The 16,687-nt window shown below is 53.6% G+C and overlaps 2 protein-coding genes across 4 annotated transcripts; both read right to left on the bottom strand.

Moving 5' to 3' along the window:
* Positions 1-2,932: 2,932 nt before the first annotated feature.
* OCEL1 (occludin/ELL domain containing 1) lies at positions 2,933-5,945 on the bottom strand. 3 transcript variants are annotated; one of them, XM_055372085.2, is made up of 6 exons: positions 5,830-5,945; positions 5,276-5,452; positions 4,946-5,151; positions 4,140-4,305; positions 3,838-3,891; positions 2,933-3,445 (listed from the first exon to the last, which is right to left on the bottom strand). In XM_055372085.2, exons 1-6 carry the CDS (start codon positions 5,896-5,898, stop codon positions 3,338-3,340), a joined length of 780 nt encoding a protein of 259 aa, XP_055228060.1. In that variant the 5' UTR covers positions 5,899-5,945; the 3' UTR covers positions 2,933-3,337. The 3 variants fall into 3 exon arrangements, with proteins under 3 accessions (XP_055228060.1, XP_004060300.2, XP_018870814.2); XM_004060252.3 differs by having other exon boundaries at positions 2,933-3,337; XM_019015269.4 differs by having other exon boundaries at positions 2,933-3,131.
* A 6,397-nt stretch (positions 5,946-12,342) lies between these two features.
* Positions 12,343-16,671, bottom strand: USE1 (unconventional SNARE in the ER 1). The gene is made up of 8 exons (XM_004060250.4): positions 16,497-16,671; positions 16,148-16,197; positions 15,928-16,006; positions 15,677-15,829; positions 14,538-14,547; positions 13,781-13,808; positions 12,785-12,959; positions 12,343-12,541 (listed from the first exon to the last, which is right to left on the bottom strand). Exons 1-8 carry the CDS (start codon positions 16,635-16,637, stop codon positions 12,359-12,361), a joined length of 819 nt encoding a protein of 272 aa, XP_004060298.2. The 5' UTR covers positions 16,638-16,671; the 3' UTR covers positions 12,343-12,358.
* Positions 16,672-16,687: the final 16 nt, after the last annotated feature.

The following is a 16,687-nucleotide window of genomic DNA, read 5'->3' as shown; positions in this document are numbered from 1 at the left end:
GTAGAGATGGGGTTTCACCATGTTGACCAGGTTGGTCTCGAACTCCTGACCTCAGGTGATGCACCTGAGGCCTCCAAAAGTGGATTACAAGCGTGAGCCACCGTGCCTAGCCTCACTTATTTTCTTTTGGTCAACCTTAAATCTTTTTTTTTTTTTTTTTTGAGATGGAGTTTCGCTCTTTCACCTGGGCTGGAGTGCAATGGTGCAATCTTGGCTCAGTGCAACCTCTGCCTCCCGAGTTCGAGCAATTCTCCTGCCTCAGCCTCCTGAGTAGTTGGGATTACAGGTGCGCACCACCACGTTCAGCTGATTTTTGTACCTTAACTAGAGGGGTTTTGCCATGTTGGCCAGGCTGGTCTCGAACTCCTGACAGGTGATCCACCTGCCTTGGCCTCCCAAAGTGGTGTGATTATAGGCATGAGCTGCCGGGCCCTTAATCTTGTTTGGGCTTCAATGTCCTTGGGAGAAACCTCTGGGGCCAGTCCTGTCACATGATGTAAAGCGAGCCAATCAGAGATCACCATTCCCTGGGCCACAGCGACTGGTTTATGGAGGGCCTGGGATGCCAAACTAGCCAGTGAGATTCCACGGTGGGATTTGGAACTGGGAGAATCTAAAGCAGAGCCAAGGATGGAAGATGAATTTCCCAAGATGCCTTTGGAGCCCCAGGATCAAGCCATACCTGAAACCCTTGGGTGTTTTAAGTTCTGTGAACTCAGTCTCCCCGCTTTTGTGCCTGAGTCAATCTGACTTCAGTTTTTTTTCTCACATGGAACTAAAAATCTGTTTCAGAGATTGACGTTTGGGAGTCAGGGACCTACAAGGCCAAGACTTTGAAATGTGGGCTTCACTGGGTTGATATGGAATCATGTGGGGTACCAGGGACTCTCCCGTCCCAGCCTCGGGAGTCTGTGGCACAGCTCTGTGGTGGGAAAGGCACCTGTGGAATTCAGCACCAGAGCTGTAGGGGGGCAGAGAGAAAGGGCCCGAATGGTGGTGGGGGTGGCACCTCTCACTGATGTCCTTCTGTAGCCAGGCGTGGTGGCAGGAGCCTGTAATCCCAGCTACTCGGGAGGCTGAGGCACGAGAATCACTTGAACCTGGAAGGCGGAGGTTGCAGTGAGCTGAGATCCCACCACTGCACTCCAGTCTGGGCAACAGAGGGAGACTGTCTCAAAAAAAAAAGAAAAAAAAGAAAGATGCCCTCCTGAAAACAGCAAGGGAAGAAGTCAAGTCTGTCACGCTGCCTGCTGGGCCAGTGCTCAGCTCTTAAGCAGCCCCAGTTTGCCAAAATGCTCCCTAGTCTCCCCATGTCCATCTTGAAGAAAGCCTTGGAAGACGAGAGATTAGGCCCCTCCTGTGGAGTCAGTGAGGGTTTCTTGTGGGCACGTTCCCAGAAGGGAACTGAGGCAGGGGCGGGATGGAGAGGACACCAGGTTCTCGTTGAAGGCTGCACTGGGTTTTGCATTTGGTCAGGGTCTCTCCATGGTGTCCTGTGAGCGAGTGGGTCCATGTCTACTCCAGTCAAACTGGACAGCAAGGTCTCATTTATCCAATGCACAGGACATCTGAGGGTTGAGTGAGACCATGGTGTCTGTCCTGCTGTTTGGCCCCAGGCCAGAGATCTGGATGTCTGTCCAAGGCCTGACTGCTGAACTCCTACTTTTCCTACAAAACCCTACCCACATGGCCCTTCCTGCGAGAAGAGATCTTGAGCCTCCCTGGCTATTAAGACTCTGCTGTGCAGCCTTCTTTTACTGGACTCAGGGCTATCTTCCCCAGACTAGGGCCTTCTTGAGGACAATCGTGGTGGCCTAGTGGTTGACGCTGTCTCCCCTGCATGTAGTTGGTCTTCCTGGTTGCTTCTTTCCCCTGTGGCTCCCTTGGGAGACTGAAACTCAGAGGACAGCTTCTGGTCTGCTGTTACATGGCTCCCACAGGGAGACTGGCCCCACCTGTGCCCCACCCATCACAGCCAGGGCCTGGGATGGGTCGGACACTGGAAGAGCCTCTCCCCAGGCCATGCATATGGACCGTGCCCACACACTGGGGTCAGTTGCTGTCCTGAAGTGCCCAGGGAGACACAGAGAGTGGAAGAATCCAGCTGGACGTGGTGGCTCACGCCTGTAACCCCAGCACTTTGGGAGGAGGTGGTGGGCGGATCACTTAAGGTCACGAGTTCGACACCAGCCTGGCCAACATGGTGAAACCCTGTCTCTACTAAAAATACAAAAATTAGCTGGGCGCAGTGGCAGGTGCCTGTAATCTCAGCTACTCGGGAGGCTGAGGCAGCAGAATCGCTTGAACCTGGGAGGCAGAGGTTGCTGTGAGCCGAGATGGTACCACTGCACTCCAGCCTGGGCGACAGAATAACACTCAAAAAAAAAAAGGAATCCATTTGTCTGGGGTGCATTCATGGCCTCTTGCAGGGCTCCCAGGCTGAGCCCACTCCCTTTAGGTGGACCCCAGCATGGCATCCCTTGGATCTTCCAGAAGGCTGCCCTACCAAGACTGGCATCCACTAGCAATCTTGTCCCCATTACTAGACCCACAGAAACTCTTGGTCCCAGCCAGGCATGGTGGCTCACACCTGTAATCCCAGCACTTTTGGAGGCTGAGGTGGGCGGATCACTTGAGGTCAGGAGTTCCAGTCCAGCCTGGCCAACATGGTGAAACCCCATCTCTACTAAAAATATGAAAAATTAGTTGGGCGTGGTGGCAGGTGTCTGTAATCCCAGCTACTTGGGAGGCTGAGGCAGGAGAATCACTTGAACCGGGGAGGCGGAGGTTGCAGTGAGCCAAGATCGTGCCACTGCACTCCAGCCTGGGCGACAGAGTGAGACACAGTCTCAAACAAAAACAAAAACAAAAAACAACTTTTTGTGTGTGTGACAACTGAGTGAAATCAGAAGTGTTAAGTAATTATACTCAGTAGGTGTCTAATACATGTTTATTTCACTGGGATGGAGAGCAGGCCCTACTTCCAGGGAACAGGTTGAGATCTGGAGTCCCTATAGGGTCAGAGCTAGAGGACCCAGAGAAGGAAGTCCTGGAAGGCCTTCAGGTCAGAGCTGAGTCCAAACTGAAGAGGCATTTGCAATCCAGGAGAAAGCGACCCCTGGTAGGGGGAGCTGCAAGAGGAAAAGCTGAGAGATACCAAGAAATGCAAGGGACCTGCATCCCCATGCATCCCTCTGCCCATCTGCAGGGGCACTTAGAAGTACACGGAGCCCTCGCTGTCTCCTTGGTCATCGAATTTCTGGATCTGAGTCTTGAGATGCCTCAGTTTACCCTTCAGGTAGTGGCAGCGAGCCTGCTTGTCCAGGAAGCCAGGATCCTAGGCAGGGCGAGACCCGGAAGTCTTTGCAGCAGTCTGCCCTGTGGCCTTCAAGCTGCTTAACTCTCTGCCTTTCATTCTCCGAGCCTCAATTTTCTCTCCTTGAAACTGGGCACAGGCGACCGGGTGAGCCGGGCGAGGTGGCTCATGCCTGTAATCCCAGCAGTCTGGGAGGCCGAGGTGGGCGGATCACTTGAGGTAAGGAGTTCGAGACCAGCCTGGCCAACATGGTGAAACCCCATCTCTACTACAAATACAAAAATTTGCCAGGCACGGTGGTGGGCGCCTGTGATCCCAGCTGAGGCAGGAGAACCGCTTGAACCCGGGAGGCTGAGGTTGCAGTGAGCTGAGATCATACCACTGCACTCCCGCCTGGGTGACAGAGCGAGATTCTGTCTCAAAAGAAAGAAAAAAAAAAAAAGAAAGAAACTGGGCACAGGCACCCCAGCCTCAGAGAAGTCTCAGGGGTGCAAGACCAAGCTGTGGGATGCAAGACTCACCATTCGCTTCGTCTCAAACTCCCTCCAAACCCGGGCTGCAACTTGGGCCTCCTTCTGCAAGGGGAGGAGTAGAAAGGGGGTTTAGGGAGAGTTGAATTCAAGAAGGGATGGAGAAACAGGCTCAGACAGACTAAATGCCCATCTAGTGGGGACTTCAAGGGCTGACCTTAGCCATGTGTCACGGCGCCCAGCCAACGGAGAGGAGAAAGAGTCCTGGAAATCTGGACCCAGTGGGTGTCCCAGAGGCTTGGGTCGGGCCACTCAGAAGGGCTGCGGGGCAGGGCTTTCTCCCTAGTGCTGACCTGGCTTTGGGGTGGGGGCAGGGAGCTCAGCAGGGCCTCCAGCTGCCTGAGCTTTGCCTGTGCACACCCCACCTCGTGCTGGAGCTCCAAGAACTCTCCGTACTGGTCCTGGAACACTGCGACATAGCGGCTCCGTTCCCTCTCACTGCTCACTGGTGGGTACTTACTACCAGGTTGAAGAGGGTCAGAGTGTGAGTGTAAAGAACCCCACTCTTTCCCCCAGTCAGTGTAATTTGCTTTTCTTTGTCCATGCTGGGCCCCTACTAGAAACGTTCCTTTTCTCTCCCTCTTTTAATTTATTTATTATTATTTTTTGAGACAGAGTCTTGCTCTGTTGTCCAGGCTGGAGTGCAGTGTAGCGATCTCAGCTCACTGCAACCTCCACCTCCCGGGTTCAAGCAATTCTCCCACCTCAGCCTCTTCAGTAGCTGGGATTACAGGCATGCGCCACTATATCCAGCTAATTTTTGTATTTTTAGTAGAGACGGGGTTTCACCATGTTGGCCGGGCTGGTCTTGAACTCCTGACCTCAGGTGATCCGCCTGCCTCAGCCTCCCAAAGTGCTGGGATTACAGGCATGAGCCACCGCGCCTGGCCTATTTATTTATTTATTTTCGGAGACGGGATCTCACTGTGTTGCCCAGGCTGGAGTGCAGTGGCTTATTCACAGGGGCGATCCCACTACTGATCAGCAAGGGATCCTTTTCTTTCTACTCTTTGGTAAACTCTTATTCAACTATCAAAGCCCCAGCCTCAGTGCCCCTCTCCTGATCCCAGGCATGAAGAATCACATGGGGGACACTCACAGCTCATAGTCGGGCAGTGGGTGGGGCCTAGGCTTATGCCCCTTAGGGATGGCTCCAATAGGCTTCTTGGCGCCCAGGAGGGCCTGGGAGAGCAACTCATCCTCAAACACAATCTTCTTGGTCTTTGCCTTGTGGGGTCCCGGCTGGGGCTGGCACGGAGGGCGGGGGGCGCTGGTTTTGAGGCCTCGGGACGCCAGTCCCTGCAGCTGCCACAGGAATCGTGGTCTGGAGTTAAATCGGGGTGTCGGGAAACCGGAGTCCCTCAAACTGGGGGGACTAAATCTTTTGCCTAGAGGCCCGGCCTGGGGACCCCCTCCCGGTCAGGCTCACCGGGGGCCCAGGCCCAGGCGGGTGAGTATGCAGGTGCCCCCGGGAGCCGCGAGTCTTTGGGGGCTCCCGTGTGGGCATCGGCCTCCGGGAGAAGCAGCTCAGGGGTTTCCGGGCTGATGGGCGGGTCCTGCGGGGGGCGTCGTGTCCCGCGCGCGGCGGGGGTGGTCTGCGGGCGGCCTGTGGGTGGACACGCGGAGAGAACACGCCTGACGACGCGCACGGAGAAAGGACGCGCGGGCAGCTCGGCCGAAGAGCGGCCAACTCTCACCCCGCGGGAGCAGAGTTCCCCAGAACGACCGCTATTTGCATAGACGCACGCGATTGGTCCGCAGCGACGTCCAGACCCCGCCCACGACTGCGCAACCCAAATGAGCGCTATGTAAATGAACTCTGACGTCGCCGCGCAGCCTGGGACCGGCTCGAGTTAACCCCCGCGCTGCCGGAGCCTCGCCCTCTGGGGGCGCGCAGAGGCCACAGACGACCGCGCCCGAGGAGCTCCTCGGGACCTCCGCCCCACCTGCAAGGCCGTCCGGCTCGCTACCGCCCCGGGTCACCTGTCCCAGCGTCTGGAGCTCCGAGCCTGGATCTGCTGTCGGAGAGGCACTTCCGTCCGGGTTGTGCATTTACTGCAGGATGGACCCGACTGGCGGGGTCGCTCAGCAGGGCTGGGGGCGGGGTCTGACGAAAGGGGGCTGGGCCTGACGGCCTGGGGGCGGGGCTGACCTGGCTGGGCGTGGCCACACACCTTCGAAACATGGTCGACTCCGACCTCGACCCTCAAGTTTGTCTGAAAAAACGGGATGGTTTTGCAAATTTAAACTTATTTATTTTTTTCAGCAATTATATGAAAAAAAAAATTTTTAACAAGAGTCTCACTTGCCCAGGCTGGAATGCAGTGGCGTGATCTCGGCTCACTGCAGCCTCCGCCTCCCGAGTTCAAGCGGTTCTCCTGCCTCCGGCTCCCGAGTAGCTGGGACTACATGCGCACACTTCCACGCCCAGCTAATTTTTTGCTGTTGTTGTTGTTTGTATTTTTAGTAGAGACGGGGTTTCGCCACATTGGCCAGGCTGGTCTCAAACTTCTGACGTCAAGTGATCCGTCCGCCTCGGCCTCCTAAAGTGCTGGGATTACAGGTGTGAGCCACCGCGCCCGCCCGGGGTTTCGTCATTTTAGCCAGGCTGGTCTTGAACAGCTTCCGGGACTCAAGCAATCCGCTTGCCTTGGCCTCCCAAAGTGCTGGGTTACAGGCGTGAGCCACCGCACCCGCCCCTTTCTTTCTTTTTCTTTTATTTCTTTTAAGGGCGAGCAGGTGGTGTTAGATAGCATCTTTACTGAACAGTACTGTTCCTGGCAGAGCAGAGCTAACTCATAGACAGTGTGCCCAAAATCGGCCTTTTATATATATATATATATAGAGAGAGAGAGAGAGAGAGAGAGAGAGAGAGAGAGAGAGAGAGAGAGAGAGAGAGAGAGAGGCTGTGTTGTCCAGGCTGGAGGGCATGATCATGGCTCACTGTGGCCTCGACCTCCTTCCTAGCCTCAATTGATCCTCCCCCCTCAGCCTCCCAAGTAGCTGGAACCACAGGTGACACAACGCCTCCCTAATTTTTGTGTTTTTTGTGGAGACGGGATCTCGCTGCGTTGCCCAGGCTGGTCTTGAACTCCCGAGTTCCAGCAATCCACCCGCCTCAGCCTCCCACAATTCTGGGATTACAGGTGTGATCCCATAATCGTGCTTGGCATTTTTTTTTTTTTTTTGAGAGGAAATGTCCTTATGGGTCCAGGCTGTTTTCCAACTCCTGGACTCAAGCGATCCTCCTGCCTCAGCCTCCTGTCTGGGATGTGTGTATTTTACATTTGGAACATACTGCCAAGTTACTCCTTAGTGAGATTGTACCATTTATGCTCCAAGAGATACAGGGGTTTTCCCACAACCTTGGCGGCACTGGCATGATAACGGATTCCCTCACCTGTACTTTCTTTTCTTTTTTTTTTTTTTTTTTTTTTTGAGACGGAGTCTCGCTCTGTCTCCCAGGCTGGAGTGCAGTGGCGCGATCTCGGCTCACTGCAAGCTCCGCCTCCCGGGTTCACACCATTCTCCTGCCTCAGCCTCCCGAGTAGCTGGGACTACAGGCGCCCACCACCACGCCCGGCTAATTTTTTCTATTTTTTAGTAGAGACGAGGTTTCACCGTGTTAGCCAGGATGGTCTCGATCTCCTGACTTCGTGATCCGCCTGCGGCCTCCCAGAGTGCTGGGATTACAGGCGTGAGCCACCGCGCTGGCCCCTCACCTGTACTTTCAAAGTTGAAAATATTGCCCACTAAGGCCAGGCGCGGTGGCTCACGCCTGTAATCCTAACACTTTGAGAGGCCGAGGCGGGCGGATCACGAGGTCAGGAGTTCGAAACTAGCCTGGCCAACATAGTGAAACCCCGTCTCTTTATAAAAAATTAGCCAGGTGTGACGGCAGGCGCCTGTAATCCCAGCTACTTGGGAGGCTGAGGCAGGAGAATCGCTTGAACCCGGGAGGCAGAGGTTGCAGTGAGCCAAGATTGCGCCAGTGCACTCCAGCCTGGATGACAGTTGAGAGACTGTCTCAAAAAAAAAAAAAAAAAGGAAATATTGCCTAGTGTATGAGTGAAAACATTTAGAGACTATTTCGCTATTTCGTAATTCTTTTCCTGTTATATCCTGCAAATGTTTTTTCTTGTTGATTTTTAAAAGTTCTTCAAATGTCAGCCGGGCAAGGTGGCTTATGCTTGTAATCCCAGCACTCTGGGAGGCCGAGGTGGGTGGACCACTTGAGGTCAGGAGTTCAAGACCAGCCTGGCCAGCATGGTGAAACCCCGTCTCTACTAAAAATACAAAAATTAGCCAGGCATGGCAGCACACACCTGTAATCCCAGCTACTCAGGAGGCTGAGGCAGGAGATCACTTGAAACCGGGAGGCGGAGGTTGCAGTGAGCCACGATTGTGCTGGTGTACCACTCCAGCCTGGGCGACTCCAAAAAAAGTTCTTCAAATGTCAAGAAAATTCGTTTAACCAGGCAGTGTATCTTTTTTTATTGCTGCTATAAATGGGATGCTTTAATACATTTTAAAGCTATATACATATATAGTATACAAGAAATGAATTTTTAAATATCTGTAAGTCTCTTGCTAGCTTAAGGAATTCTTTTATTGAAATATTTTTAGTCACATTGCTTGGGCCTATCATATATATGGTCATATCATCTGCAAATAATTTTGCCTTCTCATTTCTTTTCTTCTTTTCTTATTTTTCAATCTCATTTCTTTCTTTCTTCTTGTTTTAGAGATGGGGTCTCACTGTGTTGCACAGTCTGGAGTGCAGTGGCACGATCATAGCTCAGTGCAGCATTGAACTTCTGGGCTCAAGTGATCATTTGCCTCAGCCTCCTGAATAATTGGAACTATAGGCACGCACCACCACACCTGGATAATTTTTTTTTTTTTAGACGGAGTCTTGCTCTGTCTCCCAGGCTGGAGTGCAGTGGTGTGATCTCGGCTTGCTGCTACCTCTGCCTCCTGGGCCAAGCAATTCTCCTGGCTCAGCCTCTTGAGTAGCTGGGATTACAGGTGCCCGCCACCATGCCTGGCTAATTTTTGTATTTTTAGTAGAGACAGGGTTCTACCATCTTGGCCAGTGTGGCCTGGTGAGCCAACCAGGTGGCCTACACCTGGATAATTTTTAAATTTTAAAATTGTTATTGGTAGAGATGGGGTCTCGCTATGTTGCCCAGTCAGGTCTTAAACTCCTAGGCTCAAGCAGTCCTCCTGCTTCAGCCTCCCAAGTAGTTGAGACTAAAGACATGAGCCACCATGCCTGGCATTTTATTTATTCTATTGATAGGGTCTTGCTATTGTTGCCCAGGCTAGTCTCTATCTTCTGGCCTCAAGCAATCCTCCTGCCTCAGCCTTTGAAGTATCTGGGACCACAGGCGTGCACCACCATATTTGGCCCCATTTCTTTTTTTTTTTTTTTTTTTTTTATTGAGACGGAGTCTCGCTCTTTCTCCCAGGCTGGACTGCAGTGGCGCTATCTTGGCTCACTGCAAGCTCTGCCTCCTGGGTTCATGCCATTCTCCTGCCTCAGCCTCCCGAGTAGCTGGGACTACAGGTGCCCGCTACCATGCCCGGCTAATTTTTTTTTTGTATTTTTAGTAGAGACGGGGTTTCACCGTGTTAGCCAGGATGGTCTCGACCTCCTGACCTCGTGATCCACCCGCCTCGGCCTCCCAAAGTGCTGGGATTACAGGCGTGAGCCACCGCGCCCGGCCTCTTTTTTTCGTCTAGTTGTGCTGACTACCACCTCAAGACTATGTTACGTTATGGAGGCAGGGCGACTGTAAGCATCCTTCCCCATTCCATTCCCCCCGTTTTTTTGTTTTTGTTTTTTCAGATGGAGTCTCATTCTGTTACCCAGGGTGGAGTGTAGTGGTGCGATCTTGGCTCACTGCAACTTCTGCCTCCTGAGTTCAAGTGATTCTCCTGCCTCAGCCTCCTGAGTAGCTGGGATTACAGGTGCGTGCCACCATGCCTGGCTAATTTTTGTATTTTTGTAGAGACCAGGTTTCACCATATTGGTCAGGCTGGTGTCGAACTCCTGAGCTCAAGTGATCTGCCTATCTTGGCTTCCCAAAGTGCTGGGGTTACAGGTGGCTTTAGCCACCGCACCTGGCCTATTCCTCATTTTGATGGCAGAAGTTTTGAGTATTTGCCCATTAAAGTCAATGCTCCCTTTGGCTTGAGATTTTTCAGTGAAGTGAGGAACATGTCCATCTATTTCCTTTCTTTTTAAATTAGGAGACTTTGGGTAATGGAGGCTAAACAGTACAATTTGTCATTTCAGCATCTGTGATTTTGTTTTCTGAGGCATTAATGTAGCTGGCTTTTGTTGTTGTTGTTTGAGACAGGGTCTCGCTCTGTCACCCAGGCAGGAGTGTAGTGGTGTGATCACAGCTCACTGCATCCTCAAACTCCTGGGCTCAAGCCATTCTCCTGTCTCAGCCTCCCAAGTAGCTGGGAGTATTTTTTGTAGAGACAGGGTTTTATCATGTTGCCCAGACTGGCCTCAAACTCCTGAGCTCAAGTGGTCCTCCCACCTCGGCCTCCCACAGTGCTGGCATTACAAGGCATGAGCCACGGTGCCCTGGCCAACGTGGCTTTCTAATAAGGAATCATCCCTGTGTCTCAGGCATAAACTTCCTTTTTTTTTTTTTTTCTTTTTGAGTAGGGGTCTTACTCTGTCACCCAGGCTGGAGTGCAGTGGCATGATCACTGCTCACTGTAGCCTCCAATTCCTGGGCTCAAGGGGTCCTCCTGCCTCAGACTCCCCAGTAGCTAGGATTACGGGCATGAGTCACCATACCTGGCTGTCTCCTTCTTATGATTTTTTTTTTTTTTTTTTTTTGAGATGGAGTCTCGCTCTTGTTGCCCAGGCTGTAGTGCAGTGGTGTGATCTCGGCTCACTGCAACCTCCGCCTCCTGGGTTCAAGCAATTCTCCTGCCTCAGCCTCCCAAATAGCTGGTATTACAGGTGCCCACCACCATGCCCAGCTAATTTTTTGTACTTTTAGTAGACATGGGTTTTCACCATGTTGGCCAGGCTGGTCTCGAACTCCTGACCTCAGGTGATCCGCCCGCCTCAGCCTCCCAAAGTGCTGGGATTACAGGCATGAGCCACCACGCCTGGCTCTATGTTCTACTTTTTAAAAGCTGCCAGTAGCGCTTTTAAAAATCTCTACTTGGGCTGAGCACAGTGGCTCATGCCTGTAATCCCAGCACTTTGTGAGGCCAAGGCAGGAGGATTGCTTGAGGCCTGGTGGTCGAGGCTGCAGTGAGCTATGATTGCACTACTGCACTGTAGCCTGGGCCACAGAGCGTGACCCTGTCTCAAAAACAAAACAAAACAAAACAAAACAAAAAAACCCACACAACCCTACCTAAGGATTTTACACCCACGTGAGTGGGGGTCCATTGGGCACCTCCAAGTGTCCCCACAATGCCGTCATGCTGCCATGAGGCAGACACCCCAAGCCCTCATCACCGAGCCCCCTCAGTTGCTCTTACAGGCTGTGCCCTGTCTGGAGCTGGTGTGAGAGCAGGACTCAGGACCCCAGAATTCCTACTACACGACCCTTTTCAGGACCCCTACCCTAGTACTCACCCAGTTCTCCTTTGAAATGATCAGACTGTGACCTGGGGAGGGCAGGGTCTCCTGTGAGCACTGGGCACGACCCATGTGTGTTTGTCGAGTGACTGTGAGGGATCTGTAGTGTCCCGAGAGCTGAGGCTGCAGTGTGGCTGAGCTGTGTCCTTGAACTATTGCCTTTAATTCCAGGGAAGACCTCGTGTTGATGCCCCCTCCTCCAGGCTGAGCTCCTGTCATGGCCCTACTGCTCCCCGACCCTCCAAGCCCCTGTTCTACCCTTTGGCCTCACCCTGGCCTTACATCGCTGAAGGCATTGTGTTCGGCTGTAAGTCTGCCAACCGGAGGCTCCTAGGGCCTACTGGGGCTGGGCCTCGTCCATTGTGGGGTAGGCTCCAGAGGAACATGGGCGGAGGGCGCGTTTGATGAGTCACCACCTGCCAAGCCTGACTTTCTTTTTAGAATCTTTTTTTTTTTTTTTTTTGCGATGGAGTCTCGCTCCGTCGCTCAGGTTGGAGTGCAGTACTGGGATCTCAGCTCACTGCAACCTCCACCTCCTGGGTTCAAGTGATTCTCGTGCCTAAGCCTCCCAAGTAGCTGGGACTACAGGCGTGCGCCACCATGCCTGCCTGATTTTTTTATTTTTTGGTAGAGACGGGGTTTCACCATGTTGGCCAGGCTGGTCTTGAACTCCTGGCCTCAAGTGATCCACCTGCCTTGGACTCCCAAAGTGCTGGGATTCCAGGCGTAAGCCCCCGCATCTGGCCCTGAGGTTCTTCTTCCCCTGCTCATGCACTGTCTGTGGCTCTTCAGGGACTGCCAAAAACCCTCCCATCTCATTGGCCAGACTGAAAGGCACTGCTAGATGGGGGCAGGGGACAGACGGAAGACAGACAAGGTGGGCGGGGGTCTTTATTTGAGTTTGGGCATGATTCGAATGAAGAGGATCATGCTAATGAAGATGAAGCAGACGATAATGAGCATGGCCCAGAGTAGCCAGTTGACTGACTTCTGCGTGTGCTGCTCCAGACGCTCTGACTCCGTCTTCAGCTTCTCCAGGTTCTGGTCCGCCATTTTCAGTGAGTGTGACAGGGTCTGTGGGGGAGGTGGAAAAGGTGTCAACAGGACTGGGGCCAAGAATGGCCTCTCTCTACTTCCCTGGGACTGGCCTGCACCTCTTGTCGCTTGCTGGTGCTGTGCCCTCTGCTGGGAATGCCATTTTTGCCTTCTACAAAACTCCTATTCATCCCGCAAAACCCCAGCCACAATGCTCCTGTGCTGGGAAGCCTTCTCTGATGCCCCAGGGCAGAGGCTGGAGAGCTCCCCCCGTCCCCACACCTGGTTGTCCTTCTTGATGACACTCTGGGCGGCCAGCGTATTGGTCTTGAGGCTCCGGGCCAGTCCTAGCATCTCTTCTGCCAGCTTTTCCTGGAGGTTCTGATGTCGCTGCAGGACGAGGTCTAGCTCAGCTGCCGACTGCTTCTCACTCACTGGCTGGGACCCTGCCACTCCACTGATCTCACACACGGGGGGAGGAGGACATGAGAGATGGAGTGGGAAAGGGGAGAAGACCAACACATTTTCTTTTTTTTTTTTTGATACAGAGTCTTGTTCTGTCGCCCAGGCTGGAGTGCAGTGGCACGATCTCGGCTCACTGCAACCTCTGCCTCCCAGGTTCAAGCAATTCTCCTGCCTCAGTCTCCTGAGTAGCTGGGATTACAGGCACCTGCCACCATGCACAGCTAATTTTGGTATTTTTAGTAGAGACAGGGTTTCACCATGTTGGTCAGGCTGGTCTCGAACCCCTGACCTCGTGATCCACCTGCCTCGGCCTCCCAAAGTGCTGGGATTACAGGCATGAGCCACCGCGCCCGGCCTTTTTTTTTTTTTTTTTTTTTTGAGACAGCATCTCGCTCTGTCACCCAGGCTGGAGTGCAATGGCGTGATCTCGGCTCACTGTAACCTCCACCTCCCAGGTTCAAGCAGTTCTCCTGCCTCAGCCTCCTGAGTAGCTGGGACTACAGGCGCGTGCCACCATGCCCGGCTAATTTTTTGTATTTTTAGTAGAGACAGGGTTTTGCCATGTTGGCCAGGCTGGTCTTGAACTCCTGGCCTCAGGTGATCTGCCTGCCTCAGCCTCCCAAAGTGTTGGGATTACAGGCGTGAGCCACTGCGCCTGGCCTTTGACTTCTGGGAAGAGCATCAACAGAAGTGGCTTCTGGTTGGTTTAGATCCCTGTGGTAGTGCCTCGGTGGTCCAGGGTTTGGCCACTGCTACCCCGTCCCTGCCGCACCGCCCAATTGCCACTACTGCCCCAGGGCCGCAGACACTCACGTTCTCTTCCTTACGTCCATCTCAGGCTCTGAAAGCAAAACAGGCCAAGCAAAAAAGGCGAGTGTTGGTTTCCCGTTTCCGGCATCCTGAGCATTGCCTGTGCTGGGTCTACTGCTTGGAATGCTGTTTCCTCATCTTGTCTGCTGCCCCGTTGGCTTCTGACCATGCTTGAATACCCCCTCTTCTAGGAGGGTCTCCTTACTCCTGTCTCGGTTCCCTCAGACCCCAGGTCCCTCCCTCCAGCCTAGCCTTGGTCCCATAGGCTGGGAGTGCCTAGCTTTAAAAAATTTATTTATTTGCTTATTTTTGAGACAGAGTCTCTCTCTGTCAACTAGGCTGGAGTGCACTGGCGCAATCTCAGCTCACTGCAACCTCTACCTCCCAGGCTCAAACAATTCTCCTGCCTCAGCCTCCCGAGTAGCTGGGACTACAGACACGTGGCACTGCATCCGGCTAAGTTTTGTATTTTTAGTAGAGACATGGTTTTGTCATGTTGGCCAGGTTGGTCTCAAACTCCTGACCTCAGGTGATCCACCTGCCTCAGCCTCCGAAATTACAGGTGTGAGCCACTGTGCCTAGCTTTGTTTCCTCTCGGGGCCATTTCCTCTGTCCTGGCTCTTCCTCCAGGTGTAATTTGGTGATGCTCCTGTTGGAGTCAGGGCATGGAGTCTTGGCATGGAGGCCCCGGGGCAGCAAGGATACATGTCTTGTCCTAGTCAGCTGGCCCTCAAGTCCTGTTGTGTTCATGGTGACTCACCTGCAGAGTCCTGTGGAAAGAAGTAAGTGGCATGAGGCTGGGTGCAGTGGCTCACTCCCAGCACTTTGGGAGGCCAAGGTGGGCAGATCACCTGAGGTCAGAAGTTCGAGACCAGCCTGGCCAACATAATGAAACTCTATCTCTACTAAAAATACAAAAAATTAGCCAGGTGTGGTGGGGGTGCCTGTGATCCTAGTGACTTGGGAGGCTGAGGCAGGAGTATCGCTTGAACCTGGGAGGCGGAGGTTGCAGTGAGCCGAGATCGCGCCACCACACTCCAGCCTGGGCAACAAGAGCGAATCTCCATCTCAAAAAAAAAAAAAAAGTAAATGCCATGAAGTCACCCCCCTTGTCTTGTTCCCAAACCTGTCCCTTCTGACCTCAACCTCCTCACCTTCAGTCAGGACATGGGGAAATCCCATCACCTCTGAGCCTGTTTCCTCAACCTTAAACTGGTAATGACAACTCATATTTTTTTTTTTGAGACGGAGTTTCACTCTTATTGCCCAGGCTGGAGTGCAATGGCTTGATCTCAGCTCACCGCAACCTCTGCCTCCTGGGTTCAAGCGATTCTCCTGCCTCAGCCTCCCGAGTAGCTGGGATTACAGGCGTGAGCCACCATGCCCAGCTAATTTTGTATTTTTAGTAAAGACGGGGTTTCTCCATGTTGGTCAGGCTGGTCTTAACTCCTGACCTCAAATGATCCGCCCGCCTCGGCCTCCCAAAGTGCTGGGATTACAGGCGTGAGCCGCCGCGCCCGGCCACAACAACTCATATTTTAAAAGATTGAGCTGATCCACATAAAGTGCTCAGAAAGGAACTTGTCATCCTCTTTTATGGCTGAAGAAACTTATGTGTCTTGTAAGTTGCAAGCCAGGACTCAAACCCTGCTCTTGGGCCAACTCTGGGGCTTAACCAGACACATTCCATTTTTGCCTTGTACCAAATTCCTATTCATCTAGCAAAGCCTTAGCCACAATGCCCCTCTGTTGGGCAGCCTTGTGTGATGACCCAGGGAAGAGATTGCTGGACCCCCTTAGGGCTGCTGTATCTGACAGTATTGTGGTTCTGGCTGCCTGCAAGCATAGAACCCCTATTCCTGTCCAAGGGATTCCCAGGGACCAGGGAAGGAGCCCTACCGTGCCTAGTAGCTCACTCCGCATCTCGCTGGTGTACCGCGCCCGTGACTGCAGATGCACCGTCTTTGTGGCGGGCACTCGCTCTCTGGCTGTGGTTGGCACACGGCCAGGGGCCAGGAACTGGTTGGCCAGTGCTTTCTCTGAGGAGGAGGTCTGCAGAAATGTGGGAAGATAAGTCACTGGAGGGGCAGGTCCTGGGGACCAAAGTGAGCGGTGATGGGGGCTGAGGGGGCAGGGGCACCCCTTCTCACCAGCTTCTCGGCTTGCAGCATCCCCTTCAGAAAATCCACCTTCCAGGAATATTCATTGATCACCTCAGAGGCCGGTTTGCTGGAAGGCAGGAAGAAGAAAAACAAAACCTGTCCATGGTCCCCAGCTCAGGGAAGGGTCCCAGCTGGGATAGCGGTACTGGGATGTCCCAGTAGCACAGCCACGTGCTGATGTGAAAGCCCTGAGGCTGCCTGCACTCACCTCGCGTGGACCTTCAGGGCCTGCAACATGTCCTCTAGGGCTCCCACGTACTGGGGAGGAAAAGTGGATTGTCACCCGGGGGTCTTTCCCATGTCCTGATCATGGGAGTCGGGGGGGGGGGGCGGGGCCGACAAATGGGAGGGGTCAAGCGTGAAGGAGGCGGGGCCAGTGGGGGAGGGGCGGAGTCCCAGGGATGGGGGCGGAAGCTACAGGTGGACGTGGCGGGACTGACCGGAAAGGGCGCTGCCCGAGAGGCTACTGGGGCCGGGGAGTCGGGCCAGGTGGCTTCCAACCCTAGGAATCACCCCCCGGGAGTCGGGCTCTACGCGGCAGTGCGAGATCCCCTCACCTTCTCCAGGCGCCACTCGTCCGGGTCCCGTTTTTCCGCTGCCATCGCCTCGCAGCGGGATAGCAGCCGCACCAGGTTTAGCTCCAGCCTCGACGCCGCCATTATCGCCCGGCCGTACACCGCCCCTTCCGCCGGCTCCATGTTAAGAGAGGGCGGAAGTGCCTTCAAGTGGCCTTCCGGGCGGATGTTTC

This window comes from Gorilla gorilla, chromosome 20 (assembly GCF_029281585.2).
Source record: "Gorilla gorilla gorilla isolate KB3781 chromosome 20, NHGRI_mGorGor1-v2.1_pri, whole genome shotgun sequence".
Classification (NCBI taxonomy): domain Eukaryota; kingdom Metazoa; phylum Chordata; class Mammalia; order Primates; family Hominidae; genus Gorilla; species Gorilla gorilla.
The sequence above is the reverse complement of the archived record's forward strand: the minus strand, read 5'-3'. Positions and strand labels throughout refer to the sequence as shown.